At 33.6% G+C, this 17219-nt stretch overlaps 2 protein-coding genes across 4 annotated transcripts; one reads left to right on the top strand and one right to left on the bottom strand.

Moving 5' to 3' along the window:
* Positions 1-353: 353 nt before the first annotated feature.
* LOC140056787 (cytochrome b5-like) lies at positions 354-5036 on the bottom strand. 3 transcript variants are annotated; one of them, XM_072102268.1, is made up of 5 exons: positions 4938-5036; positions 4458-4635; positions 3905-3941; positions 3347-3438; positions 354-1279 (listed from the first exon to the last, which is right to left on the bottom strand). In XM_072102268.1, the coding sequence occupies exons 2-5, from the start codon at positions 4608-4610 to the stop codon at positions 1277-1279; spliced, it is 285 nt and encodes a 94-aa protein (XP_071958369.1). In that variant the 5' UTR covers positions 4611-4635; positions 4938-5036; the 3' UTR covers positions 354-1276. The 3 variants fall into 3 exon arrangements, with proteins under 3 accessions (XP_071958369.1, XP_071958367.1, XP_071958368.1); XM_072102266.1 differs by having other exon boundaries at positions 354-1251; XM_072102267.1 differs by having other exon boundaries at positions 354-1251; positions 4908-5034.
* Positions 5037-5289: 253 nt separating this feature from the next.
* On the top strand, positions 5290-16781 carry LOC140056964 (T-cell activation inhibitor, mitochondrial-like). The gene is made up of 9 exons (XM_072102495.1): positions 5290-5385; positions 7650-7779; positions 8257-8395; positions 8945-9197; positions 9981-10201; positions 10740-10831; positions 11719-11975; positions 13263-13394; positions 14386-16781. The coding sequence occupies exons 1-9, from the start codon at positions 5360-5362 to the stop codon at positions 14621-14623; spliced, it is 1488 nt and encodes a 495-aa protein (XP_071958596.1). The 5' UTR covers positions 5290-5359; the 3' UTR covers positions 14624-16781.
* The last annotated feature ends 438 nt before the right edge of the window (positions 16782-17219 follow it).

The raw sequence follows: 17219 nt of genomic DNA, 5'->3' as shown, positions 1-17219 counted from the left end.
TTTAAAACAATATCTTGTAGTTTTGATACTGCACTAGAAAAAATTATATTATTTATATTTTATAAATTTACAACAAAAAATTACCTGATTATATCAGTGTTCTGAAAAAACATTATATTATTGAATATTTAATACATTATTTTATCATATCAAAATTTATTTAGTATTCATGTCATATTAACTGATTTTAATTCTTTTATTGTGGTATTTATTATACAATTATTTTATTATACAATTATTTTGTTATACATTAACACATGTCATCTAAAAATAAATAGTTATTTCTTAATATAAAAATTAATATAAACATATTTTATGTCAGAAATAATAAAAATGATTTATCACAACATATAAACAATACTTTAAAACTAAACTCCTATACTGTATACATGTACAACAATAAACCCATTATATTTTAGAAATGGCTTTGGTTTTTTTAAACCATTATTTTTTTTGCATTGCATTTGCAAACAAAACAAAATAAATACATTTTCAATGTAAAACACTAATTGCATTATATATACACCCTGGAATTAAATTTGATTGGAATATAATTTTTGTTTATAAATTTCATTATGTTTGTCCCTATCCCGTATCTGATGATAGTGATTAGTCAATGATCATGCCACATGCAACAATTTACAATGATCACACAACATGCAATGATTGTAAATGTTCACACAACATGCAATGATTGTCAATGACCACATCGCAAGCGATGATAGAGTGTCCATTGATCACACCACATGCAACGATAATGTTAATGATCACACCGTTCGCGACGATTGTAAATGACCACCTAAATGTGATAATAGTAAATGATCACCCGAATACGATGAATGTCAATGATCACATCGCAAGCAATGATAGAGTATCAATTATCACATCGCATGCGATGATTGTCAATGATCACATCGCAAGTAATGATAGTGTCAATGATCACACCGCATGCCATGATTAGTACAATTGGGAACTGCAAACAAAATTGACACTAATTTGTATCAATTTCAATACAGTATGAAAGCCTTTTGGGCAAAAAATTGTTTAGAAACATTACACTATGATGCTAAAAATAATTTTCCTACAAAGTTTATACAGTATAGTAAGGTGAATCCACATTATTCTAATAGTAATACACTAAAAAATATTAAATAATGCACAGTCCCTATTATTTTACAACTTATATATCTTTACAAACTTCTTCTCAATGGCTGGAGGTTTGTTTGTTTACGGAATGTAAATTCGTTCTTCCTAAAAATTAAAGCAAATCACAACGTTACTGAAAAGAAAATTAAAAACAGTTTCTCACATTTCAGTGACATATAACTATTTACACAACCGAACATTGGCGTACAATTAATGCTCTCAATTTTTAAGATGATACAATTGTCATTTAGTAAAATGTAATTCGTCATAAGTTCATACATTTGCTTTTATTAAATAAATATATAAAATATAAATATATATTGCATGACGGCCATTGTGCTTCACTGATGTTAAAAATGTAGTGGAGGGAGCTGTAGCTTGGTGGTCAACGTGTTTGCCTTCCAATCCCAATTCCAGTCCTGATCTATGTGCCAGGGTTGTAACTCACAATGCTTTCAATTCCACTCCCTAAGCCTCAAATGAGACTTGGTTTATAAGCACGATAAATGATAAAATAGTTTATACATCCTGTAATTGGTGAGTTACTCGCTGTTGGATGCTTTTAAAATAAAAGTAAATAAATAAAAAAAGATGGTTGGGTTTATTATCAACCAATTCTACCCTTTAAATCATGTTTTCAATGAAATATTTATTTTCTCCATTTTTTGCTGGTTCTTTAAACCAGTTTTACCACTCTAGAAGCTGAATATTAAATGTGATTACCATCTGGTACAGCCTTTCTACAGAGTGCATTCATAATAAAAATCCCAACCAGTAGTTTTCATTATTATATAATAATAAGTTAATTACAATGATATGAAGGTAAGAAAATCCAGCTTTTTTTTATTGCAGTTAAAGTCCCATTGTAGCTGGTAAACAGCAGTAACATACGAACATTGTACGCTAGCTATAGGCCTAGTTGACTAGTCTCTGCATTCATTTTCTTTTCTGTTTTTGCCAAACTCCAGTAATATAAATTGGGGAAAACTTACGATTCTTCTATTTGTTTTGGCCTTACGATCGATCGAAAGTAGTTAAAATACAGAAGAAAAATTAAGATATCATTCCACATGCAATGCATGTTGGGATTTATAGCGGGCCGCTTTAAATTATTAGTATCTACTAATTTTTCACATTTTAACCATTTAAAAACAAAAAAAGTTATGGTATAGTGTTTACTTTTACATGTGAACTTAAATTAGATCTAAAAAACGTAGGGAATGGGATTTAAAATATACAAGACAAGATAATATATAGAAACATGTCGAGGGATACACAAGCTACGGCTTTATAAGTCTCAATATCAAGTGTAATAAAAGTATAATAATACAGGAATGCTTTTTATTTGTATAGCATACAACATTATTGTTTGTAATACACCTTTATGTGTCCCTGCCATTTGATTCTGTGTCTTACCTCCGCCAAGGAGGTATATGTAATCGATCGCGCGTTTATTTGTCTGTTTGTTAGTTAGCAGGATTACTCAAAAAGTAATTACAAGATCTTTACCAAAATGTACAGATAGATATGTGGTCAAGGACCATTCCATTAAATTATCTGTTGATAATTTTTGCCATGCGACGCATTTGGAAATTGCTGTGCCTGAAGTCTCTAAATGTTCTACTCCACATCCAAAGTTGGAGCACTGCCTTTTTGAATGGCCTAGCTTCTCGGCCTTTTTTATTTCCAAGTTAAAAATATTTAATTGGTTTTTTTCTTCAAGGTGTTCTATCTTGTCACAATATACATCAATTTTTTTTGTTTTTCCTTTTAAAACAAATCTGTATGTTTATTCAATATTATATAAATTTGTTACATACCAAACTTGCCCTTTAAAAGAATATCTTTATTTCCAATAATAAAAAAAAAAAAAAATATTTATTTTCATTATACCTACATTTCATTTTTGGACAGTGATTTAAAAAAATATTGAATTAATTAAAATTTTATTAGAAAAACCTTTTTGGTAAAAAATTCCTTCATGGTGAGTGAATGCGATCACTCACCTAACACACTCCTAAACAGCCCTTGATTATTGTGATTTACAACACACTTATATTTGGTAAACCTCTACACACCAAAATACAAATGGCACACCTATGTATTGAGGAGTGCAGTCTGTAGCACACCTACAATTGTAAAAATTTTTATCCATCATGTTTGTGGTCATTTACATGGAAGAAGGCTCTGAAATACCTACTGGTACTACTTGTCCAATTATATATTTTCCGAGTAGTTTGGTTGCTTCTAAGGAATGTCCTTTTGTTTTGAAGGGTCCTGTTGCGTCCAGACCTTGCAAATAAAAACCATACACGTTGATATAAAGGTTGCGGTACACCACAAATATTAGTTTTGAAAAGAACTGTTGAGTTTTTTGACGTTTCGATCAATATGCTTTGATCGTCCTCAGGAGTGAGAATCAAATCAACTCCTGAGGACGATCAAAGCATCTTGATCGAAACGTCAAGAAACTCAACAGTTCTTTTTAGGACACAAATACAGTATATGTGGTGTACCGCAAAATTTATTTCGCCATGCAAACCTTCAAACAATATAAAAACCATACTACTGTATTACACAAAATAGAGTTTTAGATTACAGATTTAAAATTCACAAAAATTATTTATATTATATATAATATACATGATTCTTGCTTTTTCCAAAGGTCAAAGTTCATTTATTGTACAAGTACTTTTTTATATAAATTATTATAATATCTGTTCAATAAAAATTAAAAGCTAGACTGCAAATAACTTACCAGCATGTTCCAATATAATCTCCTTCCCACCCGGATGCTGTCAAAAAATAAATGAAATTTAAGCTGTAAAACTTAAAAAAGTGATTTATTTATCTATGGAAAGCAATCACTGCCAAAAATACAATTACAAACATACAATGTATTTATGCAAATATACAACGTATTCGCGGAAAAATATACTTGCAGAAACGTACAATGTATTTGCAGAAATGTACAAGTTGTATGTTTCTGCAAGATGTGCGTTGTACAGTACAACGTACGTCTCGCAGACCCATACAATGTATTCGCAGAAAAGGAAAACAAAACGACATGCACAAAAACGTACAACATACAGTATTCCGAAAGAAACACAAAAATGGACAGCGTAGTCGCAAAAACGAATGTGCAGAAAAAGTAAATTGTATATTTTCGCAAATACATTGTATTGTTTGTAGGTTTTTCATTGTATTTTTGGCAGTGATTGCCTTCCATACCCATTGCCAAATTGAATTCCATAGACCGTAGCAACAAACATTTATCAGAAAAAGTCTCAACAAATAAATATTATACTTACTTCTGACAAAAATTGTGTTACATCAAGGACATAATTATCAATAACCAACCAACAGGATGTGGAGTCACTGTGGTTAGCAACTTCTGCTAAGGTAAACACATTTGTTGTGGTGTTTTCGTGTTTACCAAGTATCAATACAGGTGCTGTTGCCATTAAATTTGTTTATACAATATTAAACCTGAAAAAAGCATGATATATTTACTGTATATGTTATGTTTAAATTGATTGGTGTGGGTGGAGAATACTTACTTCCTGTACATTGTTTTGGCCTCTTGAGTTAGAGCTAGGCGTAGGCCAATTTTAACAATTTCTGAACCACTTTTAGTTTTACTAACAGTACACTGCCTATAACAGTAACACTGTACACACCAGGCCTGGCCAAAGCTACTATCTATACCTACCAGCCTATTATTATTAGGCCTTGCTAGGCTCTATTATTAGTTAACTTACTGTCCAATTTTTCAGTACTGTTTTGGTTACCTTATTTTATTGTTTTTACTTCCTTGTGATTGTTAAATAATACGCAACGTACAACCTCAACATCAGTTTTTATCACATCAAACATGCCTACTCATTCATGTGTATTCTAATAATAAACATATTAATAGAGGGCGCTAAATATTTCGCGCTTTTGTTTTTTGTGGGCGTGTGGTGGGCTTGGCCGTGACGTACACGTTGCGTCTTCATTTTTTTAAACTCATCCATCGTACCCGCATGGTGGCGCCCTAGACATTCAATTTATTTGTGGCTGCTCTCCCCCTCCCCCTCCCCCTCTCTCGATCTGTTGTTGTCAACAATTAGGGTTTTTCCTGGGCGGTTCCGTTTGAGTACACGTAGTATAGTAGTGGGATGGCCGCCGCGCGGAGAGATAATAAAATGTATTTTGTAATATTAATTATAGAATGAAAATAGTTACGCCTACATATAGGTAGGTATGTTGTTTTTATAAGTGATGTATTCTGGGCCTAGCCCTAGGGGAATCACTAGCCAACCAAGAGGCCCTAAACTAGTTTAGGCTAGGCCTAGGTAGGCCTAGCTAGGCCTGCCTGGCTTACTCTCTAGCTTGTCTAGTCTAGGCCTAGCCTAGGCCAGCCTGCCCTAATACTATAGTAATATAGGCTAGGTCTAATTAATACATAGATACTAGGCCTAGGCCTACTACTACAACACACACAGCCTCACTCAACTTCGGCAATATGCCTAATAAAAGGAATGAATAGGCCTAGGCTATTATATTTCGTTTGTCGATGAATTTTTATTTCATGTGTGAATGGATGTTAGATCTATTAGAGGTAATCTGTGATAGCGCTAGTATGAACACTGCTAGGAGTGGGTAATTTGATGTAGTAGGCTACATACACGACCCCAGATAGGAAGTGTGTATCAAGTCAGAGATGAAATAAAATCATGAATACATTTAGTATAGCTGATTGTCGTTGTTTTAGTCGTAGTCAGAAGTTTATTGACAGACATCTATTTCTAATGTGTAGTAGAGCGTTTCTTTGAATTATTTTGTTTGTATTATAACAGCAAGTTCATTTTGGATTTTTATTAAATTGAAAAAAGTTAGGCTTACCAATGGTTTATTCGGATTCAACACTGTAACTAATCCCTCACTATTCAATTACAATTATATTATTATACTATAATGAAAAATGCATGAAAATGTATTGATAGTAACTTAACATATGTTGTAGTCTGATTATTAGGTATCCATGCAGTGATGAAGCGGGGGATTATTTTTGTAGCGTTCCATTTAAAATTATTTTTTTTACAAAGAAATATTTTGGTTGTGAAGGTCGTTAAATTCATTGGCGCCAGCATTACCTCTTTTACTAATTTTAACAAAGCTAGCAACAAAATATTTAACAATGATAAAATGCCCTGCAACTCTGTAACTACTTTATGACTAAGCCTATCAAGATCCGGGTCCGGACCCCCCTCACTAAATTTTTAAATACACGCGACTAAAAATACGATAACATTTTTTGCATTTAATGCGAATGATGAAGGTACTTCTGGTACGGTAATAAATTCTAATAACTATTAATTATTGTAAATTAATTATCATCAAATAATGATAATATGAAGCTGCTGCTATAAATATTGACGAAAACGTTAAATTGTATTTTGAAATAAATGCTAAACAAGTCAGCAGTTAATTAAAACCACAATTTCCAAAATTCATTTTCATTTATCCACTATAAACTGTACAATAAATAATAAATATAAAACAAAGAAAATAATGATAGCAAATTTGCAGAAAGAAGCAAAATTTGCTCTGCTGCCGGCGTAATATTACGGACGTATACGGAAATGAAGATAAATAGGGTACTACTACACCAAAATACAAAACTATACACAAAATTATGGTTTGTGGGGAAAATTACGGAAAACACTCAATAATTATTCAAATTGACGACGCCTATGACAGGTTTTTCCCGAATACAGTGTGTGTTGGCCTTCTTTCCATTGTATAAATACTGCAAACTTCATAATATACAATGAATTATCAATGGTTAAATAGTTATTTTAAGTACCAATACTTATAGATTACAATCAATTACTCTCATCAGGAGAGAGTTACATCTCCCTGCTCTCACGACGCGCACACCACAAACAGCTAGTTAATCAGAAATTCATTCTCAGAAACTTATCTACACTTACCTGTGCCCAGTATTCTATTGGTGACTGCTATGCATACTGCCAATTTACAAATATTCTCTTCCAGACTGAACTTCTATAACATGTACTGTAAATATATACGGATATTGTATATGATAACATGGGACTTAAATTTTAATTTAGTGGCAGAAAAATTTAGTATGAACTTAAGGGTGTTGCCCAGGCCACTAGGGCAACACCCCTAGGTCCGCCCCTGATGACAAGATGCGCCATGAGATTGAATAATCTGTGTTGTTGTCTTTGAGTGTCTAAATATGTTTTCTGAGTTCAGTAGAGTTTCTAGAACGTGTACGCCGGAATGATGAGGTGTGAATTCTGTACCGTGTCTTTGAAATGATTCCTGAAATGATGCTTATGTAGAATTTACTATACCCAATAAGACAATTGGTCAAAAGTAGCAGTTGCAAAAAAAATACTAAAAATTGATTTTATTATTGCAATCAAAATCAAACGTAACCAATTTCATCTGTCTAATGAGGTTTTGAAATCTATTTTTATTTTGTTTAGATTATGTAGGAAACTTGGCAGTTTGACGACATTTGTGCGTTACCTGACTGCTTCACAGGCCTCTGAGGCCCTTCGACCTTTCTATTTTGCTGTTCATCCCGACTTCTTTGGCCAACATCCGAAGGAAAGGGTGAGCTAAGTTTTTAAAGTAAAGGTAAAACCACAGAAAATGTCATTACATTTTGAATGTTGTACACAATTAATAAAAAGTTACGTGATCTATGTGCGGTTTTCGAAAATCACGTCTTCGGTTAATCACTTCGCAACTGGCCATAAATACAACCAGATCATTTTTAGTGCTTATAAACTTCAGGTCATGCGATACAGTTTATATTAATTATTGTTTTGATCAGGTTTCATACCATTTGAAGGGTTTTATAAAATCCCATGATTTTTCCAATTTTGAGCATGTGATGCATGTATGTCAAGCCTCATGGCTTGAGTCTCGTGATTTTACCTAACCTTAAACTCATACACTACGCTCCTAAAGTCTACAGAAAATTCAATACAATTGTATTTTGTTTCGAAATCTCAAAACAGAAAGTCAATATAATTAATTTGTATCACATTTAGTAGAATTTCTGAATAATAACATTTCTTTTTAAAGGCAATAAATGAGGAATCATTACAACGGTTGAGCAATTACTTAGAGAATTTATATGGTACAGGAGTTGCTAGCCCAACCACAGTCAAATTCTACCTCAGAGGGCAGGGATCAAATTCTAAAAATACTGCGCAAAATACAGGTAATGCTATTCAATCTGAAGTTATAATCTTTCTTGGTTTTTTTTTTCAGAAATCCATAAGTTACAAATTTTGGCAAATTAGGATCTTTGTAAACAAATAAACTAAAAAAAAGATCTAAAATATAATTTTTATATTGACTGCATTTCTGCTCAGTTATTGCGCCTAAAATACTATTTAAATCAGTAGGTTAGCAGTACCCAAAATGTAATGGGCTCTGGCGGTCAATTCAAACGTTACTACAGTGTAGTTGACTCAAGGTCAGCGGCTGTCAATCAAATAACCGTTATTTTGCGTTGCAACTAAAAGTTGCACTGCAATAACCAGTTAAATGGTGTTTTAACATTCAATCGATTGTGTGTTTTTTACAGTTATTTTCAGGCTGCCATTTAACCGCTTACTGAAAATATGTCCTGTTTTTGATGCAAAGAAATTGGAGTTTAATAATTAATTCACATTTTCGCAGCATAATAATATTTTTTCGCAGCAGAAACAGCAAATGGTTTACTGTACTCCCTTCTCAACAACTACTTTTGTATTTGTATTTATAGAAAATCATGTTACTGTCTACACACAAGCAGTTACAATCAAACTGTTCTCGCAAGATGTTCAGTCGACAGTTTCCCAAATTCTTCGTACATGCCACCTGAAAACTGACCACCTAAAAAGCTTGGTGAAAAAAGGCGCACATCGATCCCAAGTATATTCACGTCCAATCAAATGGGACCATACTTACTATGCATATGCAAACAAACAAAAACCTGGCGATGCCACACCCCCTGCAAGATCAAAACAAACTTTAGAGTGAGTGCTTTATTAATTTTGAATTTATTGTATTTGACAATAAACCATAAGAATGAGAGGATAACAGTTTATTATAATTATGTTTATTTTTGTTATTTTTTTACATGTTGCATAACCTTTTATTTTTTGAAATAAATAAATTTTAAATGTATTTTAAAAATGTTTTTTAACTCATTTGTTGAAAGCTTTTCAACCTTTTCTTTTATATGTTGGTTCTACAACTTAAACGTAAAGTAATGTATGTCCTAAAATTACCGGATACTCATAGTGAAATAGTTTATCTTTTTCTGACAAACAAATTTTAGTTAAAAACACTGAAAATGTCCTTTTTCATGATTTGTTTATGGGCCATAGTATTATTAATATGACAAAGGATGAATATGGAATTATATAAATGGAATATCTTATAGATATAAGATGATTTTTAATGATTATTACTATGGTATGTTTTTTTTTATATTACTTCAGTCCTGTTTTTTAAATTGCCCCAAGTTGGATGAATAAAGAATTTGACTTTGACTTAATTTGTTTATAACAAAATTGATTATGTGCTATGTCGACAAGATCTTCCACTTTTCAATAACAACCAGTCACGTTAAGTCCAAGTAGATGCTATCCAGTAACTGGGACTGTTTATTTTAACAGGCTACCTTTTACTCCCCCAAAAAATTCTAGATTTTATTGTAGGCAGTAGACTTTCTAAACCGCTTTTCTCCCATTTCAAAAAAGGTGCAAAACAATTCACTAATCACATTTTACGATGAATCTCCTATTTTTATTTAGATCGTGGCTGACAAAGAACAGGCAGAGAGCTCTTAGGAGACTGGAAAAGAGTCAGTTGATACGAGATGATGCAGAAAATTTACGATCTGAGCTTTGTAACCGGTACCATTTGAGAGATATTAGATGGGAAAGTGATTGGAATATCGGTGCATTCCGAATGTCACTTAGCTCAATCAGGAAGATCATTGAGGAAAATCCGTCTTATGCATCGTACATTAGAGGTCAGTTTTAAGTCAGTCAGTTTAGATGTTGGTGATCTACCCACAAAGTTAGCAATAAATTGTCCATAAAGTCAACATACCCGTGTAAATAACTAAATCGTGGTTCACACTAGAACGCAACGCAATGTTACACAGAGACTAATGACACAAAGTGCTGTATTGCATAATCAAAAGTGGGAACCAACGATGCAACATCGCAGGTTTGATTTCATGCAGGCGGAGGCAAACACATTTATTGGAAGGGAATTTGTTTACGTTGCGTCGCTAGTGGGAACCAAGCTTTAGGCTGAACGGTGGACTCATTGCAGCTTAGTGGTTAGGGTACAGCATACCACAATTGTGTATTCCCAAATAAATTGTACATTAATCTTGGGGGGAAAACAACTTAAGGTTACTTTTGTCAATGCTGTGTCTAAGTTTAATATAACGGCAAGTTTTAAACATTTTAGAAATAGAAATTCGGCCTATGCAAGTATTTAAATTGGATTTATGATTTCTCTGCTTTGTTCCAACTATTATAATTGTTGTTTTTTTTCAGATAAAGAACTCATTTTTGGTTCTATTACAGGAATTTGTAAAGAGGGTTTTATTTTACTGTCAAATGAGTCTGTACCGCAATATTGGTCTCGAGTAAGTAAGCAAAACCATAAAGGGTGCTATTTAAGTAATCAGTCCGGCATCGTAATAATGAAACATTTTTCGCCTTTAGTAAACTACAAATAGTGTTGAGTGCTGCACATACCTTTCCACAAAGCAGTATGGTGACATAGCGAGAACTTATAGGCATGTTTTCTTTCTATAACCAGAAGAATCCGGTGAAATTTTACCCTTAGTGGGAATAGGAAGACTTGAAATATTTGGGAGATTATCGAGAGAGTTTGGTGGGCATTTTCCAGTACATCTGATAAAGCCTGTTTTCCAGTCGACGTTGAGTTGCGACTAGTTGCGTTGAATTGACTGGATTCAACAATCTTAGGAAAGGGGGGTAAAAATCACTGATTGAAAAAAACTGTACAAACTGAACTTGAGCATACTATGAAATATTTCATGGTGGTTTAATTTTCGTGATTGGGAACCTTACCGCGAAACATGAAAGAGAATTTACACACGCTTATAACATATCATCTTCAGTCAGTGTCATCGCAATCGGTGATGCTTTTGTTGTGCCAGTTTTGCAGTTTAAGATGTAATACAAAAAAAGTAAATAAAACTGCAGTGAACGCCTAAATAGACTTTGTACTGTAGATGTAAACTACAGTACAGTGTCAGTATACGGCACCTTGTCTAGGCCTAGAATTGCCAAGAAAACGGCCATCTATTTGACCTTTGTAATACAAAGCGATCGTAATTGAAGGTACGTTCAGCTAGAATTAAATTTTAACTAAAATGTCGTCCACGGAAATATGAACATGCGAAAATGTCAAGTGAGTGCTAAGTCACGAAAATTCTGTACGCGAAAATAATGGCATATACAGTATGTATTTTCACTAAAATGATTTCATCATTCTAATGTCTAGGTTCTTGAGCACCTGCCGAACGCAGTATCACAAATGAACCTCCTATTGGCAATGGAGGGAGAACTCTCTGGTTACCTCGGAAACGCTGTTATCTCACGTGAAAAATATTTCCATCGAATAACAATAGAAGACTATGCAATTTTACTACAGAAAATATTAAGCAATTTTAAAGTTTATCATTCGTCAAGACGTCGTTGGAAGGAAGGCAGAGTGATCCTACCCAACTCAATGACAGATTTGAAAATCATTGTTGAAGGGTAAAGTTATTTGATTTCAATTAGGCGTAGTAGATTGTTATGTTGCCTCAAGCCCAAAGGTCCTTTTTTTAAAACAAAATCAACAATGTAATGTACAGCATTTGTAATTGCTAAATCTACCTTAATTTTCAACTTGTTCTCGGCTAACAAATTTTCCTAATATAGCGCCCTCTATTTTTTTGCCCAGTACTGTAGTAGTTTTTCAGCAACAATAAGTTATTAACACAAAATCATCTAAAATAAAAATTCTCAAAATGTTGAATGAGGCTTATTTTAAACACTACCTATCTATGCACATTTTGACTCCACATTTGCATAACTGTATGTAATATACCTGCCAACTCTCACACATAATACGTAAGTTTCGCATGAGGGCTGATTTATACCTCGCGCAAACGTGGCCATTTCTATTTAATTAAAGCCCCATTCCCTACGTTTTTTAGATCTAATTTAAGATCACAAACTATATTTAATGTAAAAATAATACTATATGGTCCTATTGCGATAACTTTTTTCGTCTTTAAACGGTTAAAAATGTGAAAAATAAATCGATTTTAATAATTATAGCGGCCCGCTATAAATCCCAAAATGCATTGCGCGCGGATTGATATTGTTGTTTTTCACCTGTAATTCGCCCACTTTTCGATCGATCGTGAAGCCAAAACAAATGGAAGACTCCTAACTTTTCAGCGAAAATACCGGGTTTTCCCCAATTTGTATCAACGGAGTCTGGCAAAAATAGAAAGACAATTAATGCAGCAACTATACAACGTCAGGCTAGGTATATAGCTAGCGTACGATGTTCGTACGTTACCGATGTTTACCAGCTAGGCCTACAAAACTAAGCCTAGCTAGGCTAGGCCTGAGACCGTCCACGAGAGGTCGATCGCCGCGAGCTACTTAGGTAGTGCATTGTTTCTCACTTTTTATCATAATTTACCATAAAACGTACATTTAAGACAAGGAATGACATGGTTTAATGTTTTTAAAGTGATATATATGTATTATTTTCCAAAAAACGTCCAAAATTGCAGGGAAGGGGTCTTTAATTTGAGTATAATTAGCCTAGGAATATGTTTATTTTTTATTTTATGGGTGATGTAGTACAGGAAGTCTAACTCAATTAAATTAAACATAGAGGGTGTATTTTGCGATTATTTTGATTTATTATAACATAGAGGGTGCTATATACAATTTTAATTTAATTTCTTTCGCATTAGCCACGGAAAAAGTTGGCAAGTATAACATCCAGAGTAATATGGTAATCCTTTTTTATTTTTATTGTAGGATTATTGGACATTTAGCTGTAACCGCATCAGGACAATTAGTAGTTCCAGCTTCAACAAAACCTCAGAATGTCATTAATTTCTTAGTGCAAAATAAAGAAAAATGTTTACAGAAAGTAAACAATTATCCAAGGTACATTTATAATGTAACATTCATATAGTGCTATTTTATACCATGAGCAGATCCAGCCATGCAGTCTCAGCATTGCCCATTACAGTAGTTGGGGACATGAAAAAAATACAAATCCATGGGTTCTTTGTTCGGTTCCTTTGTCATTTGTAAATCTATGAGCAGTTTAATCAATCGTACCGACAACGTATGTACAGTAGGCCTGCTTGACGTATTAAGGCTGGTTTCCTGTCGACGTAACAATTCCAGTTTTGATACGATTTTACATCAATTTATCATTAGTTTCGACAGGATTCCGATCAAATATTTGTGAAATCGACGCAACATAAGAAAATTCTAACGACACACAACGCCATTTGCAGGTATACCCTTCGCCCTAAACTGAATTATTTTTTTAGTATTTGTTACAAAATGATATCGCATTCATCGCATCTTTAGTATAGTCTTGTGTAGGGGGATACACATAATAGGTTGGTCTACCTGTTATACCTATTGTGTACTATTGAAATAAAAATTCGCGCAAAACTTAAGAAAACACGCTCAAACACCAATCAGAAGTGATGCTTCCAATCGTCATAAATCTGACCGACGTAGTTGAATGTATTTTGTGAAATTTCAACTTTCGTAACAACACTAAAATTGTTGTAAACTTGAGTCGTGAATTTCAAACTCAAAATGTTCACTTTCGGGAGCGGCATTATCTACAGCAGTTTTCGTGTGGCCCGACACGAACTTGACAAACGTCATTGATGTAAGAATCGTACGAAACATTCTTGATCTTACGTCGACAGCATGTTTCAACGTGTTCTAAACTTACCCGTAACATATCAAGAGTATTTTGATACGCTAGCTAAGTGTCAAAATGTTAACGGCCCATAAAAAGTTCAGCATATGCCAGTGTTTTAGTACACTGCAGTAATGTAAATCCACAGTTTGTGGTCACATGTATGCCAGTTGTTCTGTTGGATAAACAATAATGTTTTTTTAATTATAGGCTTCAAGCAAATAAGAAGAGGTTGTTTGCCCAATGCATTAAGAACTACAACTTGAGGAGTTTAGAAGTTGATGTATCTCTAACAGAAGATCAAGTTAATAAGGGATTAAACAGATTAATTGACAATAAACTGCCACTATCTGTTTCTATGCAAGACTTGCGTATACGAATATCACGCTACTATACGGTGCTACGAGATGGTGAAGTTTATATTCCATGGGATTTGCACATTACTTAAACTTACTTAAACCATTTTCGTCGTAGTTTGAGCTAAAACTTAAAAATACGTAATTCTTTTACCGTATAATAATTAACAATCAACTGGAAATATTCATTTCTATGCAAAACTTGTGCATGCAAATAATCATGATATTACAGTGCTACAAGATGGTGAGGTTAATATTCTGAGAGATTTGCACTTAAAACCGATCACAGTCATAGTTTGAGCTAAAACTTAAATTTATGCAAATGTTGTAAGAAACCAAATACATAAAACTATATCAAGGTAACCTTAATTTAACTAATTCGCATAAAATTTTTGTTTGTTGATATTTTCATAAATAAATAATAAATTAGGATATTACAGCCGGTTTTCCAGTCAACGTTGAGTTGCGGCAAGTTGCATTGAATTTTCAAATCGTTAAAGTTGAAAAATAAATAACGATAACGATGATCAAGTCAGATCGCTAATATTTACACATTTTTACGCTATCGTTCATGGTTTTTTTTGTTCTATCAAGTGTTGCTGCTCACATGAAGTGTTGCAAACCGAAGGTCCACTACACGCATCCGGGCCCGTGTTAATATTGAAAAAGTCCTCTGTTCTTTACGTATATGCTGATTTCTTAATCTAGACTTGCACTAAAGACACCAATTCAAAAATTGTTAGCGCATACCAGCGCGTACCTATTTTTTCACAAACTGCAATGACATGATTTGTTAATCATTTGATTGGTCAGTTTTAACAATGAAGTTGAACTCGATTCAACTTCAACGATTGCAGATTTTGATTATTTTTTATTTTTTTTAACGCCTTTTCCTGTAAAATCGTTGAATCCGGTCAATTCAAGGGAATTCAACGCAACTCGCCGCAACTCAATGTTGACTGGAAAACAGGCTTAGGATAAATATTTATATACAATAATAAATGTTTGTAAGTTGGATAGTTAAAAAATTGACTGCTCTAATTTAATCCATGGTAAATCATTGACGAATCTAGGCCGGGAAGCTAGGCTATATACAGTGCTCCAACTTTAGATACGGAGTAGAACAGTTATAGGTGGCGCGAACAAAACAAGTTGATTTCCATTAGATATCACTTTTCGGTAGGGCAAATGACAAATGATGCGTAATTTAACCAATCAAATTGCAAGAATACAATCAGGTGTGTTGCATGTAATGTAACATTTATATAGCGCTATTTCATGAAGATCAGATGATTTTTCACCTTTTCAACAACATTCTTCTCCCCTAAGGGTCACATTGTGTCATCGGCAGGCAACTACGGCACCACTACGTCTGTCCACGACAGTGTGTGTATGAACTAGTACACCGGGGTAGCCCCCTACTCGTCTCAAAAGATGTACTAGGTTCTTTAAAGTGCACACAAGCAATATGCTTATCCGAGAAGACTTGTTCTACCACCAGAACCATCGAGCGAGTGAGCCTCGAACCCTTGTCGATGTTATGGCTATGGATTACCATTCCACTGTCTTAACAGCTCGGCCACTCGCTCACAACTAGAGTTGAACCCCACCTTTGAGATAACCCTATTTACGGAAAATATGTATTTATTAAGTGGACAGTCACTTTGTACAAGGGGCAATAATGCGTTAAAGCGATATATTGTTCAACGTTGTTTATGAACCTAAAAACATCAAAGTAAAATATTTATTACAGTTTATCAATTACATGTAAATATAAATTTTATTTAGTAATCTTTCAGTGTATTATATTGTTTTAATGAGACAATGTTATGTTAGAATGAGAAAAAAAAAAATCTGTTAAAGAGTGCTACAGTAGATATTGAATTACGAAACATCTAACATTGTTTACCAACATTGCTGCCATTTCTATTCAAAATAATTTACCGAAACGATGATTTCTACATTTTCACACAAGAATTGTAATATATACACTATATGTTCATATACAGTGAGGTATGCTGGGTGTGGTTGGCTGGGCAACATGTGGTGATTGGCTAAAGGGGCACGGCTTTAAATTGGCAGTTTTGATTGGTCAATTTTCTGAAGCCATATTGAAAGCATTGCTGAAGTGACTCATGTTTTTATAATAGAATTGGATTAGCAACGGGATTAGGAAGTACAATACATCTTTGTTTGAAATGATTGGTTCAATGCTGTTTGTGAGACATAGAATTAAAAGATATAACAGAAAAAAAGAGATATTGCCTAATTAGTATTTAAAAAACCAACCATCCGGCGCACACTGTAGCTATCGGCTGAGCCAACTAGTACGAATAACACTTACTAAACAAATTGCCACAAACTGTAATCGCGTTCTATTGGACGCATACTGAAAGCGCCTTCAGTACGCTAGTGCTTTCAAGCAATCTGATTGGATAATTACTTACTAAACTATATGGCGCGTGCTGACTTATAATAAATTAGAACGTACATGCGCAGTGGAATTTTTTAGTGAGCTATTAGCTTTTTCGCCGCAAACTGTCATGAAAATGACACGCTTAACAAAAAATAGTAATTTTGAAAATATAACTTGCAAGATTCAATTTATTTTCACGCGCCTGGATCATGAATCGTACAAAACTTGAATGAATGTTACGTACATCTGATTATCAAAACGCATTTTGTTCG

This window comes from Antedon mediterranea, chromosome 8 (genome assembly GCF_964355755.1).
Source record: "Antedon mediterranea chromosome 8, ecAntMedi1.1, whole genome shotgun sequence".
Lineage (NCBI taxonomy): Eukaryota > Metazoa > Echinodermata > Crinoidea > Comatulida > Antedonidae > Antedon > Antedon mediterranea.
The sequence above is the reverse complement of the archived record's forward strand: the minus strand, read 5'-3'. Positions and strand labels throughout refer to the sequence as shown.